General features: G+C 33.9%; 1 protein-coding gene across 7 annotated transcripts in view; it reads left to right on the top strand.

Annotated features, from left to right (window-relative positions):
* The window catches only part of LOC136024721 (ATP-dependent RNA helicase abstrakt-like), an 83,473-nt gene extending 68,710 nt beyond the window's left edge, over window positions 1-14,763 (top strand). The window contains exons 10-12 of one of the 7 annotated variants that reach the window (XM_065700141.1): window positions 410-559; window positions 4,392-4,574; window positions 14,560-14,763. In XM_065700141.1, coding sequence (XP_065556213.1) covers window positions 410-559; window positions 4,392-4,574; window positions 14,560-14,696 — 470 coding nt within the window. In that variant the 3' untranslated portion in view covers window positions 14,697-14,763. The other 6 variants (XM_065700145.1, XM_065700142.1, XM_065700147.1 and 3 more) reach the window with 6 other exon arrangements.
* The last annotated feature ends 8,418 nt before the right edge of the window (window positions 14,764-23,181 follow it).

The following is a 23,181-nucleotide window of genomic DNA, read 5'->3' as shown; positions in this document are numbered from 1 at the left end:
TAGGGCCAAACGAAAAGCATGCCGTCCCGGAATAGGGTGGGCGGGAGTCGTAAGGAAAAAGGGAAATTACAACTTATAAAGAGGGAATAAAGAAAGAGGCTTTACACAGACTTGGGTGGAGGAGGAGCGTGCGTAGCTGTGTTAGCCCTAGGTAGCTTGGTGCCACAGCGAGTCGTTAGTAGCAGTGGTTATAATTAGGTCAAACGACATGCAGCATTCTTCTTTAACATCTTTTAACATTTTTTCTTGTTTGTAGGTATTGGGACTACGAGAAGTCAGATGGTTTTTTTTTCTTCTTTTTTCCTAGACGCCAACTTGAGGTTCTAAGTTTTATAACTTTTCTATAGCTAGCTGCTCCTATAATGCGTTCAAATACATTAAACTAAACTCTTTGTTATTTACTTCGTAGATCAAGATGAGCGCTCAAGAGCAATTGAGTTGTTCCGCAAAAAATCCAAGGACGTTCTTGTTGCTACTGATGTTGCCTCTAAGGGCCTAGACTTTCCTGATATACAGCACGTAATCAATTATGATATGCCGGATGATATTGAAAACTATGGTAAGATACTGTTCATACTTCTTCTTTGGGGAGGATGGAGATTATTAATAAAAGGTCGCAGAGTATCAAGGAGGGCATAGATGACGCTAGGTTGCAAGGGTGAATAGTGATCTTTTTCTTAAAAAACTCAATGTCTTCTAAAAACACCTCATAGTTGGTTGCAAAGCCAATGTCTGACAGAAGAGCCCCCCCCCTCTCCCCTTTGCTGATCTGTTTTCCATTCATCCTATTTATTTCTATCATATTAGTAGTTATGCTTACTTTTCTTCTTATTATGAACGTTTTCTTCCCCTAGTATACAATTTTAGGCTGTGGTAGAGAAATAGGAACGATGGAGAATTACAATAGGAACTATAAATCAAAATAGTGATAGAGAATAAAGATAAAAAAATTAAATTAAAAAAAAAACAAGTTTTCATTTTAACTGAGAGTAGGGAGCGACATTAAAACTTAAAATGAACAAAAATTATTCCGTATATGAAAGGGACTCAGTAGTGAGGAGCAACCCAGCTCAATAGTAACCAAAATTTTAAAAAATGGAATTTTGATACCAATAGATACATCAAAAGAATTGGATTTTTATGCGGATTTTAAATACATAAGTCTCATCAAGTTTAGTCCTACCCATCAAAAGCTACGAGGCTGCGAATATTTGCCTTATTTTCGAAAAAAAAGGGAAAGACCCCTAACAGTCTTAGTCTTAGAATCTTAATGAAAATCACATCATCCGATTCAGTATATCAGAAAACCCTACTGAAGAGGTTTCAAGCTCCTATCTACAAAAATATGGAATTTTGTGTTTTTTGGCAGAAGAAAGATCACGGATTTTTTTTTTCTTCTTTCTTTCCAAGGTCGATCGTATCGACCCAGTGGTCTTAGAATGTCGCAAGAGGGCTCATTCGAATGGAAATTAAAAGTTCTAGTATCACGCTTCAAGTGACAGAAAAAATTGGAAGGCAATTAGGGCCCCTCCCACGCTCCTTTTTTTACAAAGTCGCCGGATCAAAAATTTTGAGATAGCTATTTTGTTCATTATAATCGAAAAATTTAATAACTGTCGAAAGTATAACAGTTCAAAATAGGCATGAAACCTTTTAATAGACAGTGAACAGATATAAAATTTTTAAATGGACATTTCGAACACATATACAGTGTTCATCGTCAGCAGTAAAACTAAAAGAGATCAGTAAAAACAAACAAAATTTATACCAATAAACTTATTACATTGCTCCTATTTACATATAATTACATAGTTTATTGCTCTTATTTTTTCAATGCAACAGCGGAAGCAAATCTCCTTGACCTTTTTGGCTCCGATTCATTAGATTTACCTGACATATCAGGTGGACATATGTCATAGCTCTTAGGTGAAGTAATATTTACTTTATTTGACCTCAGTAAATTATCATAAATTGAGTTCAATCTAAATTCACCTGTATCTCTATTTATGGAATTATTCTTGAATAATTTTTTTAATTTCGATTGTTTCCCTGAAAGTTTGTTTTAAACCTTGGTCCCTAGAGATCAAAGAAACCTTTTCAAACAAAATAAAATGATTTGGATAAGTATAAATATGTTCCGATAGAGCCGACGTGAAATCTTCAGGTTTGGAATTTTGCTTAAAAGACGATGAAATAGAATTATGATGTTGTAGTAATCTCATTTTTAAATTCTGATTAGTACGTCCCACATAAGAGCTTCCACAAGTACATGGGGTTTTATAAACCCCACTTTGTTGCTCTACGGAAGTTCGATCCTTTCCAGAATTTAAAAAACTAGCCAAAGTATTACTACATCTTAAAGCTACATTTAAAGCATTATTTTGTAAAATTCTTTTAAGTTTTTCACTCAGCCCTGGAACATATGGTGACATGGTGTATATGCACAGACAATGGGAAAGCCAAGAATGTTGTATATTCGCAAGTTTTTACGTAGTTGAAAACAAATATATAAATCTATCTATATTCATAGGTGGTACAATATCTTTCTTTTCTGTTGTTTCCAGAATATCGTTAGAAAATTCTAGAAATTTTTTTATTCTTTTCGGAAAAGTCTGGTCAATTAACCAACCTGGTGATGGTTGCTTATTAAAATTTCTTTTAACAATAATAATTCCTCCTCAATGCATTTTGGAGAACAAATTCTAAAAATGCGGTCAGTTAAGGATATGATTAAGCCAATTTTTACTTGGCGAGCATGACCGGAGAAGAACGACAAAAATCTATTATTGTTAGTAGGTTTTCTGTAAATTTTAAAATTCAGACTATTTTCATTTTTAAACGAAGAATATCTAAAAAAGGAAGTTTCTTAAAGGAAGTTGATTTAAAATTTACAATAGAATTAGAAGAGGATAATAAACTTCCTTTTTTAGATGTTCTTCTTTTAAAAAATGAAAATAGTCTGGATTTTAAAATTTACAGAAAACCGGAGAAGTCAATTCGTAAGTTACGTATATTTATCACTTACGAAAATGTTCGTAAAAAGAAATAAAAAGTTCTAGTTGCATTTTTAAGTAACCAAAAATTGGAGGATGACTATGCCTCCTTTATCAAAATCGTCTGATCGTAACTATGAGAAAGCCATTTAGCCAAAAAAAATAAATAAATAATAATTAATATACATATTTTGTTTTGATAATTCATGTGCGACGAGCCAAATCTGTTCTCTATAACTTTTCTTTTTGCCTTTGGTGTTTACACTTATGCAGATTAATTACAAAGAACTATTTACAGTTTTACAGCATACCTAGAAGTGGTCACATAATATGTAATAAGGGTAAATCGATTGAATGTTTGCACACTTTTTTATGCGAAAGTATGCGGCGGTAATCTCTTTTTTCTCTTTGGGTGCTCTTACAAACAATGCAAAAAGTAGTGCTTTTGACGCACGAAACGTGCTTTTTGGGTTAACTAAAAAAGCATACAAAAATGGTTTTTTTGTGCCATTCTCAAATACGACTAAAAATTTGGAGCAATTCTAAAAGTATTCGAGTGGAGGAGGAATGTTTGGGGCTATATTGTTCACAGGTAGATTGGTCTGGCGGTGAGTTTCTAGTAACAGAAGTAGTTGTAGAAGTGGGCTTATAGTTTTACTTTGATGTTTTCAATATAAGATGCTTCATCTGAGAGGCCCCACAACGTCTTAACCTGGCCCTGCCTGTGAAAGAGTCCCATACATATATTTCCTGTTTTCTACATTGTTGATTTTTTAACTCGTTTTTTTTATCGGGTGTTTTTTATTTAATTTCTCAACGTTTTTGAATTAATTCATGTTTGATTTTGCCTCTCCGCAAATAAATATTGAAAATAAAATAATTAATAATTGAAACAACATAATAAAGTAATTAATAATCAAAATAAAATAAGAGTAAACCGATTGAATATTTTCACACTTTTTTATGCCAAAGTATACGACGGCAATCTCTTTTTTCTCTTTGGGTGCGCTTACAAACAATGCAAAAAGTAGAGCTTTGGACGCACAAAACGTGCTTTTTGGATCAACTAAAATACCGTACAAAACGTTTTTTTTGTGCTATGCTCAAATACGACTAAGAATTTGGAGCAATTTTAAAAGTATTCAAGTGGAGGAGGAGTGTTTGGAGCCATATTGTCCAAAGGCAGTTTGGTCTGGCGATGAGTTTCTAGCAACAGTAGTAATTGTGGAAATAGGCTTATAGTTTTACTTTGATATTTTCAGTATAAGATAATTTATCTGAGAGGCCCTACAACGTCTTAACCTGGCCCTGTCTGTGAAATGTGTCAGAGTCTTATACATATATTTCTAGTTTACTACATTGTTCATTTTTTAACTTAATGAAAATCATATGTTTCAGTCCATCGTATTGGCAGAACAGGAAGATCTACAAAAACTGGCCTTGCAACTACATTTGTTAATAAGTCAACTGAACAGTCTGTACTCTTAGATTTGAAGCATTTGTTGATAGAATCCAAGCAGGAAATACCTCCATTCTTGGCCACATTGCAGGCTGAAACAGAGGCTTACGTTCTTGCTGAAGGTAATATTATAGAATATTTCTGCTATTTGTATACCTTTGATAAATCAATTCGTTCTGACCCAATAATTACTTAATAATTACTTAATAATTACTATGTCTTTGTGCTTGATAGCTACTAGTTTTGTATAACCAATAAGAGAGATGAAAATTCTCTAAAGATGGTATGGTTGCATAACACAAGGAACTACCAATTGTCTCATATTTGTCCTCAGCAGTCGTGTTGGTGACCCTTCCTAGGATTATTTTAAATATTGCATTTTGTCACTTGAAAAAATGCTCATATATGGTAATTTCCTCTCAAATGATCTTTTACGTGGCTCGTCATGTTTTTTCAGTGCCCTGCTAGCATTGGAGAAGAAAAAAGCAAAGGGGGACACATCAGTGCTCTACTTATTGATTCGTTTTTGTTTTTTTTCATGATCAAATCCATTGTATTGTTTCTCATATTTTTTTCCAGAGGTGACTATTAAATGAAATGTCCTTGAACATCGAGGAAAGACCGATATGAGGTCAGGAGAAGTTCTAGTGCCTTTTATTCTGTAGCGAAAGAGATTTTGCCACAGGAATGTTGCGCTGTGTTCCATTTTGTACCTCGAAATATTTAACTAAGTTAACTCATTCGAAGCTTTATAAAAATTGTCTACACTAATCTGCAATTACGTAACAGTTATTACGGTCGGTGGATATTTGTGTATCACGCCCCGTGGCCTCGGCCCGTTGCCGGTTTGGCCTCGGTCCATGGCCCGTGGCCAGTGTAATTTAGAGAGTGTGCCTGAAGTGTCAATAAACTGCATCTTTATGCTTAAATTTCTAACTTTATATAAATATATATATATATATATACATCTATATATAAATATATATATAATATATTTATATATATATATATATATATATATATATATATATATATATATATATATATATATATATATATATATACATATATATATATATATATATATATATATATATATATATATATATATATATATATATATATATATATATATATATATATATATGTATAAATATATATATTATATAAATACCTTCAGATAAATATAGATGGAGGCTGGGGAAATTAATCTGAATTTTCTCTTTATTTCCAGGAACTTTTTGGGACTAAGTATGTAATTGAACTAAGTATTTTAAGGTGATAGCTCCCCTCTTGTTGTATTTTTGTTGTTGTAACATTAAAGATTACATACAAGTCCTAACATTTGGGGATAGGAATATACAGAGCCTAGGTTTTCAGTTATAAGGGTTTTGGCCCTAAATGAGAAAAATATATTTGGATAAGTGACGCGTGCAGGCCCTAAGTATGAATTGATTTTGGGGTAAGCCTGCAAACAGAAGTTAGACGAATCATATGAAAACTGTAGAAAATATAAGTACTAACCATAAATATCTTTATTATTTGTTTTTTTTTGTTTTTTTTTAGATGAGGGGTGCATTCTTCCACACATAAGTTTGAAGGCGTATTTAGTTATGTTTTTTTGTTTTCAAACAGTTCGTGGTAACGAACTGTAGTAAGGAGCGACCCGGCTCAATAGTAACCAAAACTCTAAAAAATTGAATTTTGATATCAATAGCTACATCAAAAGAATCGCATTTTAATGCTGATTTTAAATATATAAGTTTCATCAAGTTTAGTCTTACCCATCAAAAGTTACGAGCCTGAGAAAATTTGCCTTATTTAAGAAAATAGGGAGAAACACCCCCTAAAAGTCGTAGGATCTTAACGAAAATGATACCATCAGATTCAGCGTATCAGAGAACCCTACTATAGAAGTTTCAAGCTCCTATCTACAAAAATGTGGAATTTTGTATTTTTTGCCAGAAGACAAATCACGGGTGCGTGTTTATTTGTTTGTTTGTTTTTTTTTTTTTTTTTTTCTTTTCCCCAGGGGTCATTGTATCGACCAAGTGGTCCTAGAATGTCGCAAGAGGGCTCATTCTAACGGAAATGAAAAGTTCTAGTGCCCTTTTTAAGTGACCAAAAAAATTGGAGGGCATCTAGGCCCCCTCCCACGCTCATTTTTTTACCAAAGTCAATGGATCAAAATTTTGAGATAGCCATTTTGTTCAGCATAGTCGAAAACCATAATAACTATGTCTTTGGGGATGACTTACTCCCCCACAATCCCTGGGGGAGGGGCTGCAAGTTACAAACTTTGACCAGTGTTTACATATAGTAATGGTTATTGGGAAGTGTACAGACGTTTTCAGGGGGATTTTATTTTGTTTGGGGGTGGGGCTGAGGAGAGGGGGCTATGTTGGAGGATCTTTCCTTGGAGGAATCTGTCATGGGGGAAGAAAAATTCAATGAAAAGGGCGCAGGATTCTCTAGCATTACTATAAGAAAACAATGAAAAATAAACATGAAAACGTTTTTTCAAATGAAAGGAAGAAGTAGCATTGAAACTTAAAACGAACAGAGATAATTACGCATATGAGGGGTTCTAAAAATACTTTAGCATAAAGAGCGAGGTATTTAGGAGGAGATAAATACCTTGCTCTTTATGCTAAAGTATTTTTAGTAATTTCAACTATTTATTCTACGGCCTTTCTGATTCAGGGGTCATTCTTAAAGAATTGGGACAAAACTTACGATTTAGTGTAAAGAGCGAGGTATTAACGAGGGTACAAACCCCCTCGTATACATAATAAAAATATAAGGTTATGAAAGTTTGTTACGTAAGTTAATTCTTAAGTTACGTGTATTTTTTACTAATAAAAACGTTCATTAAAAATTAAAAGTTCTAGTTGCCTTTTTAAGTAACCGAAAAATTGGAGGGCAACTAGGCCTCCTTCTCCACCCCTTATTTCTCAAAATCGTCTGATCAAAACTAAGAGAAAGCCATTTAGCCAAAAAAAGAATTAATATACAAATTTCATTTTAATAATTTATGTGCGGAGAGCCAAAACCAAACATGCATTAATTCAAAAACGTTCAAAAATTAAATAAAAAAAACTAATTTTTTTAGCTGAAAGTAAGGAGCGACATTAAAACTTAAAACGAACAGAAATTACTCCGTATATGAAATGGGTTGTCCCCTCCGCAATCCCTCGCTCTTTACGCTGAAGTTTGACTCTTTGCCACAATTTTACTTTTTAAAACAATTAAAAGCTTTAGCGTAAAGAGCGAGGGATTGCGGAGGGGACAACCCATTTCATATACGGAGTAATTTCTGTTCGTTTTAAGTTTTAATGTCGCTCCTTACTTTCAGCTAAAAAAATTAGTTTTTTTTATTTAATTTATTAAAAGAAGCAAACCATTTATTCCAAGAGCAAATAGTTGTTTTTTTTTAGTTTCAAAAATGTTTCAGCAAAATGGTCATCCTCAAGATTTCAATAGGATGGCATTAAATGGTGTTTTTTTTTTACTCCCATGGTACAATTCCTTTATAAAGCCCCCCCCCCTTTTTTCCTAGATTTTATACCACGTGAATAGTAAAATTTAGCCGTCTTTTTTATAATGATTCAAACTAAGATATATATATTCGGGAATTTTGAATTTTGAGACTTTTGTTTACTGTTATTATTTTTATTTAATTGAATAATTTGGTTTGAATGGCTCAGACATATTGCAAGAAGTAATTGGGTTGGGTTGTCTCCATAACATCGTTGTATCTGACTTCGTAGATCCAGTAAGTTTAAAATAGTACATTTATATTTGCAAAGCTCGAACAATCGTATTCGAATGTTGAACAGTAATGAAATCGGTTCAAGTATTGGAAACAAAAATTCTATCATCTCACTCTGTCATAATACCGATAGTCAGTGATATGATGATTTTAAGCGTAGTCTAATAAAATTCTGGTATAATTAAAAGTCTAATTCTAAAAGTCTAAAGTCTAAGTGTATAATTTAAAAGTCTGGAACCGTGAGTTTTGAATCATTGTCATCATATCCTAACCGACGTCGGGTCTTTGTATATTTTTTAAATGCATCTTTTAAATGCAATTTTACAAAATGGGCTACGGGATCCTAAAAGAGATGACTGCGATGACAAAGAAAAATTTGGCAAATTTTTTGCTAAATTTGGCGTATATGATAAAAATAATTTTGTTTGTTTTTAGATTTCGTATAGATATATTTTGGATACTTTGTTTGTCCACACTGAAGACGACTTGCTGGATAGAGACGAAATTCTCATCTAACTATTCTTCTTTTCTTTACATCCTTCTTTTCATCTTCTTTCTTTTCTTTTCTCCCTATTAACTATTAACTTACCTCTTTTAACTATTCTTAAACTCTCTCTTTTTATGGCACTTGGTATCTACCAAGTGACATATAGCGATCGCAAATTCTGTCGGTCTGTCTGTCTGTCCCGGTTTTGCTACTTTAGGCACTTCCAGGTAAGCTAGGACGATGGAATTTGGCAGGTGTATCAGAACCAGACCAGATTAAGTTCCCCGAGTCGACCATGTGGGGGGGGGGGATGGGGGAACGGTTAAATTGCAAAAATTAGAAAAAATGAGGTATTTTTAACTTACGAACGGGTGATCGGATCTTAATGAAATTAGACGTTTGGAAGAATATCGTGTCTCAGAGCTCTTATTTTAAATCCCTACCGGATCCGATAACATTGCGGGGAGTTGGGGGGACCTAAAATCTTGGAAAACGCTTAGAGTAGAGGGACCGGCATGAAACTTGGTGGGAAAAATAATCACAAATCATAGATACGTGATTGACATAAACGGAATGGATCCACTCTCCTTGGGGGAGTTGGGAGGGGGAGGAGGGTTAATTCTGAAAAATTAGAAAAAATTAGGTATTTTTAACTTACGAAGGAGTGGTCGGATCTGAATGAAATTTGATGTTTGGAAGGATATTGTGTCTCAGAGCTCTTATTTTAAATTCCGACTGGATCCGGTGATATTGTGGGGAGTTGGGGGGGGGGGGGTCTAAAATCTTGGAAAACACTTAGAATGGAGGGATCGGGATGAAACTTGGTAGGAAAAATAATCACAAGTCCAAGATACGTGACTGACATAACCGGAACGGATCTGCTCTCTTTGGGGGGGGGGGTTAGTTCTGAAAAACTCGAAAAAATGAGGTATTTTTAACTCACGAAGGAGTGATCGGATCTTAATGAAATTTGATGATTGGAAGGATATCGTGTCTCAGAGCTGTTTTTTTTAAATTTCGACCGGATCCGGTGACATTGGGGCGAGTTGGGGGGGGAGGGCCTAAACTTTTGGAAAACGCTTAGAGTGGATGGATCGGGATTAAACTTGGTGGGAAAAATAAGCACAAGTCCTAGATAGTTGATTGACATAATCGGAACGGATCCACTCTCTTTGGGGGAGGGAAGGATTAATTCTAAAAAATAGAAAAAATGAGGTATTTTTAACTTACCAAGGAATGATCGGATCTTAATAAAATTTCATATTTAGAAGGATCTCGTAACTCAGATCTCTCATTTTAAATCCCGACAGGATCCAGTGTCATTGGGGGGGGGGGCGGGGCGGAAATATTGGAAAATGCTTAAAGCGTAGAAATTAGGATGAAACTTGGTGGGAAGAATAAGCACAAGTCCAATATATGTGAAGAAAATAACCGGACCTGATCCGCTCTCTTTGGTGGAGTTGGGAGGGGGAGTAATTCGGAAAAATTAGAAAAAATGAGGTATTTTTAACTTACGAACGGGTGATTAGATCTTACTGAAATTTGATCTTTAAAAGGATCTTGTGCTTTAGAACTCTTATGTTAAATCCCGACTTGATCCGGTGACACTGGGAGGGAGCTGGTGGGGGAAACCTGAAATCTTGGAAATATTTCCGGTTTAGAGTGGAGAGATCGGGATGAAACTTGATGGGAAGAATAAGCACAAGCTATAGATATATGATTGACATAACTGGAACGGCTCCATTCTCTTTATCTAGGGTTGTTAATTTGGAAAAATTAGAAAAAAATGAGGCTTTTTTAACTTACGAACGGGTGATTAGATCTTAATGAAATTTGATCGTTAGAAGGATCTCGTGCTTTAAAACTCTCATTTTAAATCCCGACCAGATCCTTTGACATTGGGGGAGCTGGAGGGGGGAACCGGAAATCTTGGAAAACGCTTAGAGTGGAGAGATCGGGATGAAGCTTGATGGGAAGAATAAGCACAAGCTATTGATACTTGATTGACATAATTGGAACGGATCTGTTCTCTTTAGGGGAGCTGGGGGTTGTTATTTTAGAAAAATTAGAAAAATTGAGGTATTTTAACTTAAGAACGGGTGACCGGATCTAAATGAAATTTGATATTTAGAATGAACTCATGTCTCAGCGCTCTTATTTCAAATCTCGACCAGATCTGTGGACATTAGAGGGAGTTGGAGGGGAAAACCGGAAATCTTGGAAAACGCTAATAAATGTCGTAGATAAGTGATTGACGTAACCGGACTGGATCCGCTCTCTTTGGGGGAGTTAGGGGGTGGGGTTCAATGCTTTGGCGAGTTTGCTGCTTCTGAACGTGCTAGGACGATGAAAATTGGTAGGTGTCTCAGGGAGCTGCACAAATTGACTTGATAAAGTCGTTTTCCCCGATTCCACCATCTGGGGGGCTGAAGAGAGAGGAAAAATTCGAAAAATTGAGGTATTTTTAACTTACGAGTGGGTGATCGGATCTTCATGAATTTTGATATTTAGAATGATCTTGTGACTCAGAGCTCTTATTTTAAATCCCGACCGGCATTCAGCCTCTGATTTTCCTTTTAAAGCAATCTATTGATTCTTAGAATTTTGCCAGAGCTCATACCATATGAGCTCTTGGCTCTTGGCTCTTCCTACTTCGTCACAAGTGCCATATGGGCTCTTAGCTCTTGTTCCTTTCTTACTATTCTTCTTTTTTTCTTCCTGGCCATAGACTCGTTGCAGTTTTTAAATATTTTTTCATGTTCTTATATTAATTTTGTGTTTATTTTAGCTGTTCTTTTTACTTTATTTTGTCTCTTGATGTTTTGTTCGAAATTTTGGGTTATCTATCGGTTTTTCACTGTCTTAAAATATATACCCGTTATTTCTATATTCACACCGTTATATCCGTTATTTGTATTTCTATGTTAATTCCATTTTAAGTTATTTATATAATTCTGAGTCTAAACAGGGTATTTTACCGCTTGAGATTTGCAAAATGGCTGTAGTACGACTTAAGCCATAGAGAAACAGAGTTAAGACATTCAAAATGTCTTGACTCAAAAGGTTTCATTTTTTTTTTTTTGCTTAATGTTTCTCACGCAAGAATCAATAAAATTTTTTAAAACGTGGGCTTGTTTGCTCCTCCTGATTATATTGCTTTGTCTGTTAAGCTTTGTTGCTCAGCATTAGTTACCTCAATTTTAAAAATTGTTTCTCCAGAAATAACGAACAATGTAATGCTGCACAATAATGTAATAATGCAATCCCTAAACTGACTCCCATCCCCGCTAAACATGAAAGATATCGGATGAGTTTGTTCCGAGTTTTGTTAGGTTATATAATAGCCAGAAAAATGAGTCATTAATTTTATTTTTATCTATTTATTTTTGACTTTTGAACTAAGTGTAGACTATTTTATGTTTGACGCGAACGTCAAGTTCATTCGATGTTATATATACGTATATTTACTTACGTATATATTACGTATATTTACGTATGTTTAACGTAAGATTCAAATTCGGCAACCATGCTGTGAGAGAAATTTTAAAATAAAATTCTCTTCTATTCTAATACGCCACGAAAAAATACATCAAGAAAATAAAGCAATGATGTTAAAGTATACCTTTTAACATAGAGGTCTAGGATATTAGTCGCTCTTTTAACTTAAATGATCTAGCAGGGCAGCTAGCGGGGTACTGGAACTAGACAGTTGTTTAATGGATCATTTTATAAGAAATCGGTACATTCACGTGTTTGGTCATTTTAAAAAAATGTTTAAAATAAATAAATTTTTTACAAAAAAAACTGCACTTTTACATAATATGGGGTGAGGCAAACTATAAAATAAAAAAGGCCACCGAAAGGAATATGGGTCGAGAAAATTTATGTTGCCAGGAAAAGATCTTTCGGGAAAAAAGCCGCTGATAAACTACTTTATACATCATGAAATCAATCCTTTACAGCAATTTTCACCCTTGGGTGGCCCCTGCTCCCTTTCTTTATAATCTTGCAAAAAACCCTGTAAGTACTTTGAAAAAGTTTGGTCCTATTAAAAATCTAGCATTTCTTTATTTTCAATCAAAATAAAAAAAATATATATACACCGTTGTATTCAGCGTATTACTGATTGTTTACTGATTGTATTACTGATTGTCCCAAATTAGAAAACGTTGCCACAAAACAAGCAGTCACTTTTATTAGTCACTTTTTTCTTTTTACTTAAATCGTAATTGTTTCCCCTTTTTATGTGAAGGAGGATGTAGTAACTGTGATGGTCTTGGCCATCGTATTACTGATTGTCCTAAATTAGAAACATTACAACAAAACAAGCAGTCACTTTCATTAGTCGCTATTTTCTTTTTACTTAAATCATAATTGTTTCCCCTTTTTAGGTGAACGGGGATGTAGTTACCGTGGTGTTCTTCGCCATCGTTTTACTGATTATCCTAAATTAGAAAACGTTACAACAAAACAAGCAGTCACTTGTATTTGTGACGCTTTTCTTTTTACTTAAATCATAATTGTTTCCCCTTTTTAGGTGAACGGGGATATAGTTACTGTGGTTGTCTGGGCCATTGTATTACTGATTGTCCTAAATTAGAAAACGTTCAACAAAACAAGCAGTCACTTGTATTTGTGACGCTTTTCTTTTTACTTAAATCATAATTGTTTCCCCTTTTTAGGTGAACGGGGATGTAGTTACTGTGGTAGTCTGGGCCATTGTATTACTGATTGTCCTAAATTAGAAAACGTTACAACAAAACAAGCAGTCACTTGTATTTGTGACGCTTTTCTTTTTACTTAAATCATAATTGTTTCCCCTTTTTAGGTGAACGGGGATGTAGTTACTGTGGTAGTCTGGGCCATTGTATTACTGATTGTCCTAAATTAGAAAACGTTACAACAAAACAAGCAGTCACTTGTATTTGTGACGCTTTTCTTTTTACTTAAATCATAATTGTTTCCCCTTTTTAGGTGAACGGGGATGTAGTTACTGTGGTAGTCTGGGCCATCGTATTACTGATTGTCCTAAATTAGAAAACGTTACAACAAAACAAGCAGTCACTTGTATTTGTGACGCTTTTCTTTTTACTTAAATCATAATTGTTTCCCCTTTTTAGGTGAACGGGGATGTAGTTACTGTGGTAGTCTGGGCCATTGTATTACTGATTGTCCTAAATTAGAAAACGTTACAACAAAACAAGCAGTCACTTGTATTTGTGACGCTTTTCTTTTTACTTAAATCATAATTGTTTCCCCTTTTTAGGTGAACGGGGATGTAGTTACTGTGGTAGTCTGGGCCATCGTATTACTGATTGTCCTAAATTAGAAAACGTTCAACAAAACAAGCAGTCACTTGTATTTGTGACGCTTTTCTTTTTACTTAAATCATAATTGTTTCCCCTTTTTAGGTGAACGGGGATGTAGTTACTGTGGTGGTCTGTGCCATCTAATTACTGATTGTCCTAAATTAGAAAACGTTACAACAAAACAAGCAGTCACTTGTATTTGTGACGCTTTTCTTTTTACTTAAATCATAATTGTTTCCCCTTTTTAGGTGAACGGGGATGTAGTTACTGTGGTGGTCTGGGCCATCGTATTACTGATTGTCCTAAATTAGAAAACGTTCAACAAAACAAGCAGTCACTTGTATTTGTGACGCTTTTCTTTTTACTTAAATCATAATTGTTTCCCCTTTTTAGGTGAACGGGGATGTAGTTACTGTGGTGGTCTGGGCCATCGTATTACTGATTGTCCTAAATTAGAAAACGTTACAACAAAACAAGCAGTCACTTGTATTTGTGACGCTTTTCTTTTTACTTAAATCATAATTGTTTCCCCTTTTTAGGTGAACGGGGATGTAGTTACTGTGGTGGTCTGGGCCATCGTATTACTGATTGTCCTAAATTAGAAAACGTTACAACAAAGCAAGCAGCGGCGGTTGGTCGACGTGACTTTATAAGTGATGTTGGAGCAGATTATTAATTTTTGCAGAGTGTAATTCTTTTAAGTAGTTTCTTGTTTTTAATTAAATTTTTATGATTTTCAGAAATTTGGATTCTTGAAGAAGGAAAAGTACCTTGTAATTTTAGGAAATTTTTAATGAAACCCCTCTATAAAAAAGAAGAAGAGTGAATTGGGTAATTAAAAAAGCATCAGCTTTAGTATTGAAAGTGTGGTCTTTGGAAGGGGGGGGGGGAGAATGCATCGACCAAACTTCCACTCATATAATGCTAGTTAAGAAGTGCCATAGTCATCATACCCCTTTAGTCTTAGGTTTATAGATTATGAGCAAACGCTTGATTGAGTTGATAGAAGAGTTATAATAAAGGTTCTATCCTTGTATGGTATAGCGAAATAAGGCTATTAGCCTAACTTGGACGGTTTTTCTACCGTCTGACTTACCGTATTTTAAACAGTAAGGGGTACAAAATATGGTTCTTCCTGATTTTTTGGGCTATAATTAGAGAAAGATTGATATGGCTAGGACACGTTCTGTGGATGAAGGATGACATATTGCCAGAGATCGTCCTTGTCAGCCAACCATCAAATTTACAAATAGGCTTATAAGCCCTTAATTAAGAGATCTGGCTATCTCATAATAGCTAAGAACAGTTAAAAATCATTATTTCTACCATAAATTATACTTCATGTTAAACAAATAGTATTTACAAATAAGTTTATTGGCCCTTAGTTTAGAGGTCTGCCCATCTTATAATGGCTAAGTTCTGCTAAAAAACTTTATTTTTAACATAAAATACAATCTAAGCAAAAAGTACGTTTAAATAGGTTTCTAAGCCCTTAAATTAGGGTTCTGGCCATCTCTTAATGGCTAAGAAGTGCTGAAAACCGTTATTTCTACCATAAAATACACTTCATTTAAAAATCATAGAATCGGCTCAATAGTAACCAATACTCAAAATAACAGTTTTATAAAAAACGGATTTTGATACAAAATATATATCAAAAGAATCAGATTTTTATGCTGACTTCAAATATAAAAAGTTTTATTAAGTTTATTCTTATTCATCAAAGGCAACGACCCTGAGAATGCTTTCTTGATTGTCAAAAAAGAATGAAACAGCCCCTAAAAATCAACTGATCTTAACCAAAATCACCCTATCTGATACAGGCTATCAGACACCCTTAATGCATGGGTTTCAAGCTCCTGTTTGCAAAAATGTGGAACTTTCTATTTTTTGGCAGAAGAAAATCATGGATGCGTGTTTTTTTTTTCGTTTATTTGTTTTCCCCAGCGGTAGTTGTATTGACCCAGTGGTTCCTAAAATATTGGAAGAGGGCTCATTCGAGCGAAAGTTAAACGTTCTAGTACCCTTTTCAAGTGACCAAATGAATTGAAGGGTAACTAGCCCACCTCCCCGCTACTTTTTTCCCAAAATCGTCCTATAAAAATTTTGAGATAGCCATTTTGTTCATCGTAGCTGAAAGACCTAATAGCTGATTCTTTGGGTATAACATGAACCCCTCCCCCGTACAATTCCAGGGGAAAGGTCTTTAAATTATAATATTTACCTATCGTTTACGCATAGTATTTGTTATAGATACATGCGTACATTTTCAGGTGAAGAGGGGACGGATTGTCTGTTGGGGGTTTTTCCACAGAGGAATATGCCATAGGAAGATAAGTTTCCAGGGAGTGAACTTGTCATGGGAATTTGCCAGAATTCTTGAATAAAATTATTTTTATTTGGCTTGCTTTCTCTTTTCCGTCTCAATTTTACACCAGGAGTGGTTAAAAGTAAATGTTCGGGGTATTAAAAGCAATTGTCCGGGGTATTGAATTATCTAGAGGATACTTTCATAGTAAGGGGGCTCCTCCGTGGAGATGGGGTCATACTTTCTGAAATTATTCAAAAAAAGATCAAAAATATAGTAAAAAGACAAGTTTTTTTTCAACTGAAAGTAAGAAGTGACATTAAAAATTTAAACGAACCAAAATTATTCTGTCTGTGAATGGGGTTGCCACCTCCTCAAAACCTCTCTTTACTCTTAAGTTTGAATTTTGTTGCAATTTTGTAAGAATGACTCCTGAAACACTAGGGTCGTTTAATTAAAACAGCAAGACGCTTTTTCCAAGAACTAAAAAACTTTAGCGTATAGAGCGAGGCGTTGAGGAGGGGACAATCCCCTTCATTTAGGTATTAATTTCTGTTCGTTTTAATTTTTAATATTGCTATTTACTTTCAGTTGAAAAAACTTGTCAGTCTGAAAACAAGACGTTTTTAAATGTTGGACCATTATCTTCTGGTTTTTTGTAATTTTTATAATTTTATTTTATTTTTTAATTTTCAAATACGCAAAAAAAATGATTTTTCAGAATAGGACAGGTGTCATAAGACTACTATTGCCCCAAGGCTAGCTAAATTAGCAGCAAACAAGTTTCATCTTCCTCAATGAGATGATTTTGCATATTTGAACTGTTTTGTATTGCTTTTCTATTCTAAGTTCGACAGCTAGTTTAAAGATTTTGTCAAAAAACAAATAATTATCTAATAATAATAATATCTAATAAATAATAATATCTAATAATATCTACAAATGTAGATAATTTTGTTACTTTGTTATACTTTATAATAAAAATTGTTTTAGTAATAGCATCGATTTTTTTAATTCCCTGCTTTCTTTAGTTTGATTTACGGAAAAAGTAGATGCATTATGTTTTTACTGTTTTCTGTTTATTTGGTATTGAAATTTGAAAGTAAATAATCCGCAGGGGGATCTGAGTTATATTTTTTCATGAAAAGGGGCTGTTGAAGAAGTAAGTTTGGGAAGGACTATGTTTATTAAAGAACAAATGCGACACAGATGGGCCTATATTTTGGGGAGAAATACCTCAATCATCTCTGATCAAGGTTAAGGCAAAAGGAAAAGACAACATTTAAAAAATAAGTTTTTGATGAAACTTGTATGATGTTGATTTTTTTTAGCTAGATAGCGTTGGTTATTGTTCTTATTTTCTCTTATCATTTCCTCTTTTGGTCACAGAGAGACGTCTGAACTATTTAGACCCTGAAAGGTCTAACTTAATAATTTGAGCCGTTTTTTAGATATTAATTTGTCACCCTTTTGACAATATTCATGATGAATGTTCGTTTTGATTTAGTTCAACGTCCGTCTAAATGTTCCTTGAAAGCTTCAGCGTAATACCCTCTGCTTGCAATATAGCAACAGTTGCAGTATGAGCAGTAAACATTTTCAAAATGAAATAATAAATATCCATCCGTGATCTTTCTTTTGGGAAAAAATCACATTTTTGTTTATAAGAGTTTGAAACCTTTACAAGAGGGTTCTCTGATACCCTGGGTCTGATGGTGAGATTTTTATAAGGATCACTTGATGCTTTAGGGTTATTTCCCACCTTTTTCAAAATCAGGCGAATTTTTTGAGGTTCCAAGTAGGCATCCTTTCCATTTTTGTTGTGGTTGAAATTCTATATGGTTGATTGAAATGTATCTGTAGTTGCTAATCTATCTGGCTAAGGCGTTTTTTCAGTTAAAACTACATTTTTAGTATAAGAAAATAAAACACATTATAAGCATACAAGCGAGGACATCTTTGAAGAACTAAAAACGAAGGATGGCCAAAACGAGCTTTTTTTAGGTTGAATTTTAGAGCTGAGATGTAATTCCTAACGAACTCTGTGGAATCGAGATAATTATTGACCCTGCTTTGCTAAAATTCTCTTCATGGAATATATTGAAACCTCCGCCATACATAGTTTTAGGCTCTCTCCTTGTTTCTGGGGCAGATTCATGGATGATGTGGTCTGCATTTGGAAACACGGTTTAGAGTCTTTAGACCTTTTCCATAAACATTTAAAAAGTTTTGACAAAAACGTAAAATTTACAGTGGAGTTTGAAGAAAGTGATAAACTATCTTTTCTGGATATCTTATTGATTAAAAGTGAGTTCCATTTACTTTTTTCAGTTTATAGAAAGTCTATCCACAGTGATAGGTATTTGAACTTTCACTCTTGCCACCCTATCTCAGTGAAACGAGGGGTTGTGATTGCACTGGTGGATAGAGCTTTCAGAATTTGTTCCCGGGAGTTTTTAGATTCTGAATTGTTATATTTGAGGGATGTTTTATTTTGTAATAGCTACCTGATTAAATTCATTGATAAAATAATAAAAAATAGACGCATTAAAAACAACAATAGGGTTATTGGTGTTTCACAGTGCACAGAATTAAACTTACCGAAACGTTTCATTTCTTTACCTTATGTACCTACTTTGGGGGAGATGCTTAAAAGAATTTTAGGTAAACATAACATTGATACTTGTTTCCAATCAGTGAGACCATTAGGTAGTTTTCTTAATTCTGGGAAGGGTTTAACCCGGGGAGATTTAGTTAGTGGGGTATATAAAATTCCTTGTTCCTGTGGAAACTCACCAACAATTTACTGAAATATTTATTGAGCATCGCAACTCAATAGAACAAACCCTACAACTAAAAAAGCCTCCCGAAACTTTTGTTTCGGCTCTAGCCGAACATTTTATACAATTTGATGAGGCTACAGCTATTTCTAATGATAGAGGTTTTTTTCAGTGGGCGAGGGAGGCTATAGAAATTAAAAAACATATATTTGCTAATATTTCAATAAATAGAGACACAGGAAATTTAAATATTGACCCAATTTATGATATTCTTTTGAAAAATGAACCAATAGTCGATGGGGGAATTAAAATTTTACACAATCACCAGGGGACAAGATTACCCACTAGACCAAAAAGAGTTGCTTCAATGTTAGCTTACAAGAGGATTATTTCGCAACAGAATAATTAACTATGTTTCAATTTTCATAAATTTTTCCTCAGTTGCTCTTTGATTCTCATTGAAGTAACTCGAATAGCTGCTTTTCCCTACGTGGATAGGTAGCGACAATTTTATTTATTATAATTGGTGGTGGTTTTTATTTGTTTTTAGATTAGTTTTCTTTTAATTTTCTTGTGCTGAAGACGCCTTGTTTTGATACAGGCGAAATATCCGCGTTGTTTTAGTCTTTTAATTCTACTGGCCATCGTCTTGTTTGAAGTTTTCTTTTTGTAGAGTTTTATCTCTCTTGATTGTTTATTAAAATTCTTTTCTATTCTTTCACCGTCCAAGTGCATGACTAACGACATTATTTTTTTTTTTTTTTTTGCAGATCAAATGAACTCATGCTTTTACTTAATGGTTGTTTTTTGTTCTATTTTGAAAATGTACTAATTAATATTTAGTGTCTCATATGTTAAGTTTTGTTTGTGTTAAATGTCTTGACGATGCAAAATTCTTACCCACTTTTTAACTATGCGGTTTCCGTTCCCTATATGATGAGTTCTTCTAGCTATTTGCTTGTTCTATAGCTCCCTTTTTGACATTTTGTATCTTTTCTAAGCTTTTTAACCTGACCGGAATTCCTTAGCCTTTTCTTGTCTTAAATACAGATTATACTGTACTTTTCTAGGGCTTCTCGGTTTCATCTACCAGTTACTTAACTCAGTAAAGTTCTGTTTGCTGCCCAATGCTTTGTTCTTGCCTCGCAAAAGACAATAAGATCTTTTTGACGATTTTATTGTCCTCCGTTCTTGTTTAGTATCAACCAATGATCCTCTAGTGAGGAAATTTTAGTAGAACTTAAATTAAGGATGGCTAAAACAAACGCAGATTTTAATTTTGTCCTCTATATATAGGGTCGGTTTTAAGTTTTAGAGTTGTTGTTTTTTTCTTTTTATCACCTCTTTCCTTGTCTTGTATCTCCAATCGATTGACGTCCTTTTTCTTTTCTATGTTGAATTTTAGAGCTGAGCAGTAATTCATAACGAACTCTGTGGAAGACTGTTTGCTGTTGCCGACTTTTTGTGTAATGGCGTTTATTTTTACATAAAAAGTCGTTGCAACATAACAGGCATCAAGTAATTGTAAAATTCAAATAAAAATCAAAGGTTTTCAATCTTAAATTCATTAAATTATCCGTGAAATTCTTTCTTTTGCTCCTTTCTCTCCCCTTCTCAAATTTTAAAAGAAACAGAACTCTTTACATTTTGGAATAAATTATCTTTTTTGCTCTCCCCTCACTAAAAGAATTTACTGCTCATTCAAGCTCTTTTACTCCTTTATGCCCTGTATGCTCCTTTTGATCCTTATGTGGCCTGTATGTTCCTTTTGCTCCTTGTATGGCCTGTATGCTCCTTTTATTCATTGTATGGCCTTCCTAAACTAAGATACCGCTTTTGGATTCAAAAAACAGTAAAAATAAAGAATCCAGGACATTTTATTTTTCCTTTATTTTAATAATAATTGAAAAACTTGTTTAAGTAGAACTTTATTATATCGTTTTCTTATAGCTTATCATATACTTACTACTTCATGTTCTTAGAGTTAGGTTTTATAGAAGAGACCCAGATAAAAGGATTGAATAAATTGGAACGACAATCTTGCTCATAATCCTAATCCTAGAATTCGTCATTGTTTTTTATCTTAGAAAAAGAAGTGCAGTATCTTTGCGCTCTTTAATCTGTACTGCTAAATTAATAGATTAATAATTATAAAATAAATAAAATAGTCTCTTACTTCAAATATAATTGTAGTGCAGTTAATTGGAAAAGCGATTCTTTCAGTTTGATTACTTACAGGAGTGCATTTATGCTCGTAATTTTTAAAATTGTGTCTTCTTTATGCTGAAAAGAAAGCATAATTTTAATTTGATTGATTATTTCTTTTTGAAATAGCATCGTATTTGTGTATACAGTGCTTTTGTGTTGGTGATAGAATTGGGTAGACGGAGAAGTGTTCAAAGCTGGAATACTTGTTGTTTTTTGATGGGTATCTCAAAGTTCTGTTTTGAAGGCCAGAGCAAATTTCCAAGATAGAAACGCTAATGAAAATACTATAGAAGAATCTCAACTATGCTACAAAAGAACTCTTAACGAAAAACGAAGAACTTTAACGAAAAACTAGGAGTGTCCTGCAAACCACTCTTAAATATTGCCGAAAATGATCGTTGAAAGAGGGTTTTTTATAGATAGGTATATTATTCAAAAAACAAATTATTCTACTTCTTGTCTAATTCTTTTTTTTCTTTTATCCTGTGATGATTGTTCTATTCTGAGATAATCTAAATGTAAATCCCTTTCATGTTTCCTCTTTCTTTTCTTTTATGGAAAATAAATTTGTTGCCATCATATATTTCTTACAGGTATCCTACATTTTTTCACTATTATGACTTTTCTAACCTATATATATACTCAAAAATTCCAATAAACAAAATCGTATGTGGCAACAATAAATCCATTGCTATGATATTTTAGATTGTAATTTCAATGATTTTTTTTCAATTTATTTATGCTGCCCATAATTGTAATGATTGTCACTTGCAGACAAAAATTTTTGACTTTCACACCATCTCTTAGTAACAGCTCCAGCGATTGAGCATTAGCAAAACTTTGTTTTACAGCACAAGAGCTCCTGAACCTCACAGTCTCTTCGACTCCTGGGCACTCTTTAAAAAGCAAAACGTCAAAGTAAGCATCGAAATAGACAGCAAGCTAAGGTACTTACAAGCGATGACTTTTGCAGTAGCATTTTCCAATATGTTTGGTATGGCATTACAAAAATCTTTGGAGACGGTTTTATCCAGCTTAATCACTAATTTTTCCCGATTTGCCTAGACACTAGTCATTGAATCATGACAAGAAAGGCTATCAAGTAATTTTTTACACCTTGCTGGATTTTTCACTTCAGCAGGTAACTTGTTTATTGCAACAGTAACGTCATCAGAGATTTTAGAATTCACCATCGCATCTGTTGAAAGCTTAGGAAAGTATTCAATGTAACCAGCCAACTGAGTCCAAACGACATAAAGAAGTAGCTCACACGTACTACCTTTAGATGAGGGGTGAGAGTAAGTCACTTCTGGAATATAGGGTACATCGGCTGGGCGGTAAACTACGAAATTGAGGACATAGGTAGTATTAGCATGACATTTGCTGAAAGGGCCGAAAATGTTTTCAGATTATTCAGTTTTGTATTAGTTCCGAACCACTTAAAGACCCAGTCATTTGCTAAATTCTTACTTCAAAGATTATGCTTCACTTTGAAAATTTCAGTGGTATCAAAAAAGTCCAAACCATAACGGATAATGTCATCTTTATTAATTCCTGTGTTAAAACTCCTTTGAACAAAATTCAGCATCGGGGAAATTATTAGTTTATCTTGATTGTCCGTTTCTCGCATAGCTGAGCTCATAGGTTACTATTGGCTGAATGGAATCATATCTATTTCTTTCTTATACAAGTGTTGGAGAGCTAGGTTGGCTAGTCTTCAAGGGTAGAAAAGCTTCTACCTCCTGGATATAAGTTTGGTGGCAAGTCTTTCAAAACTGTTATATATTTTTTTTTTAATATAGGGAGGATATAGAAATTAAAGCTTCGAGATTAAAACCAACAAGTCCATCACACGGAAGGCTTAT

The sequence above is a fragment of the Artemia franciscana genome, chromosome 3 (genome assembly GCF_032884065.1).
Source record: "Artemia franciscana chromosome 3, ASM3288406v1, whole genome shotgun sequence".
Classification (NCBI taxonomy): Eukaryota; Metazoa; Arthropoda; class Branchiopoda; order Anostraca; family Artemiidae; genus Artemia; species Artemia franciscana.
The sequence above is the reverse complement of the archived record's forward strand: the minus strand, read 5'-3'. Positions and strand labels throughout refer to the sequence as shown.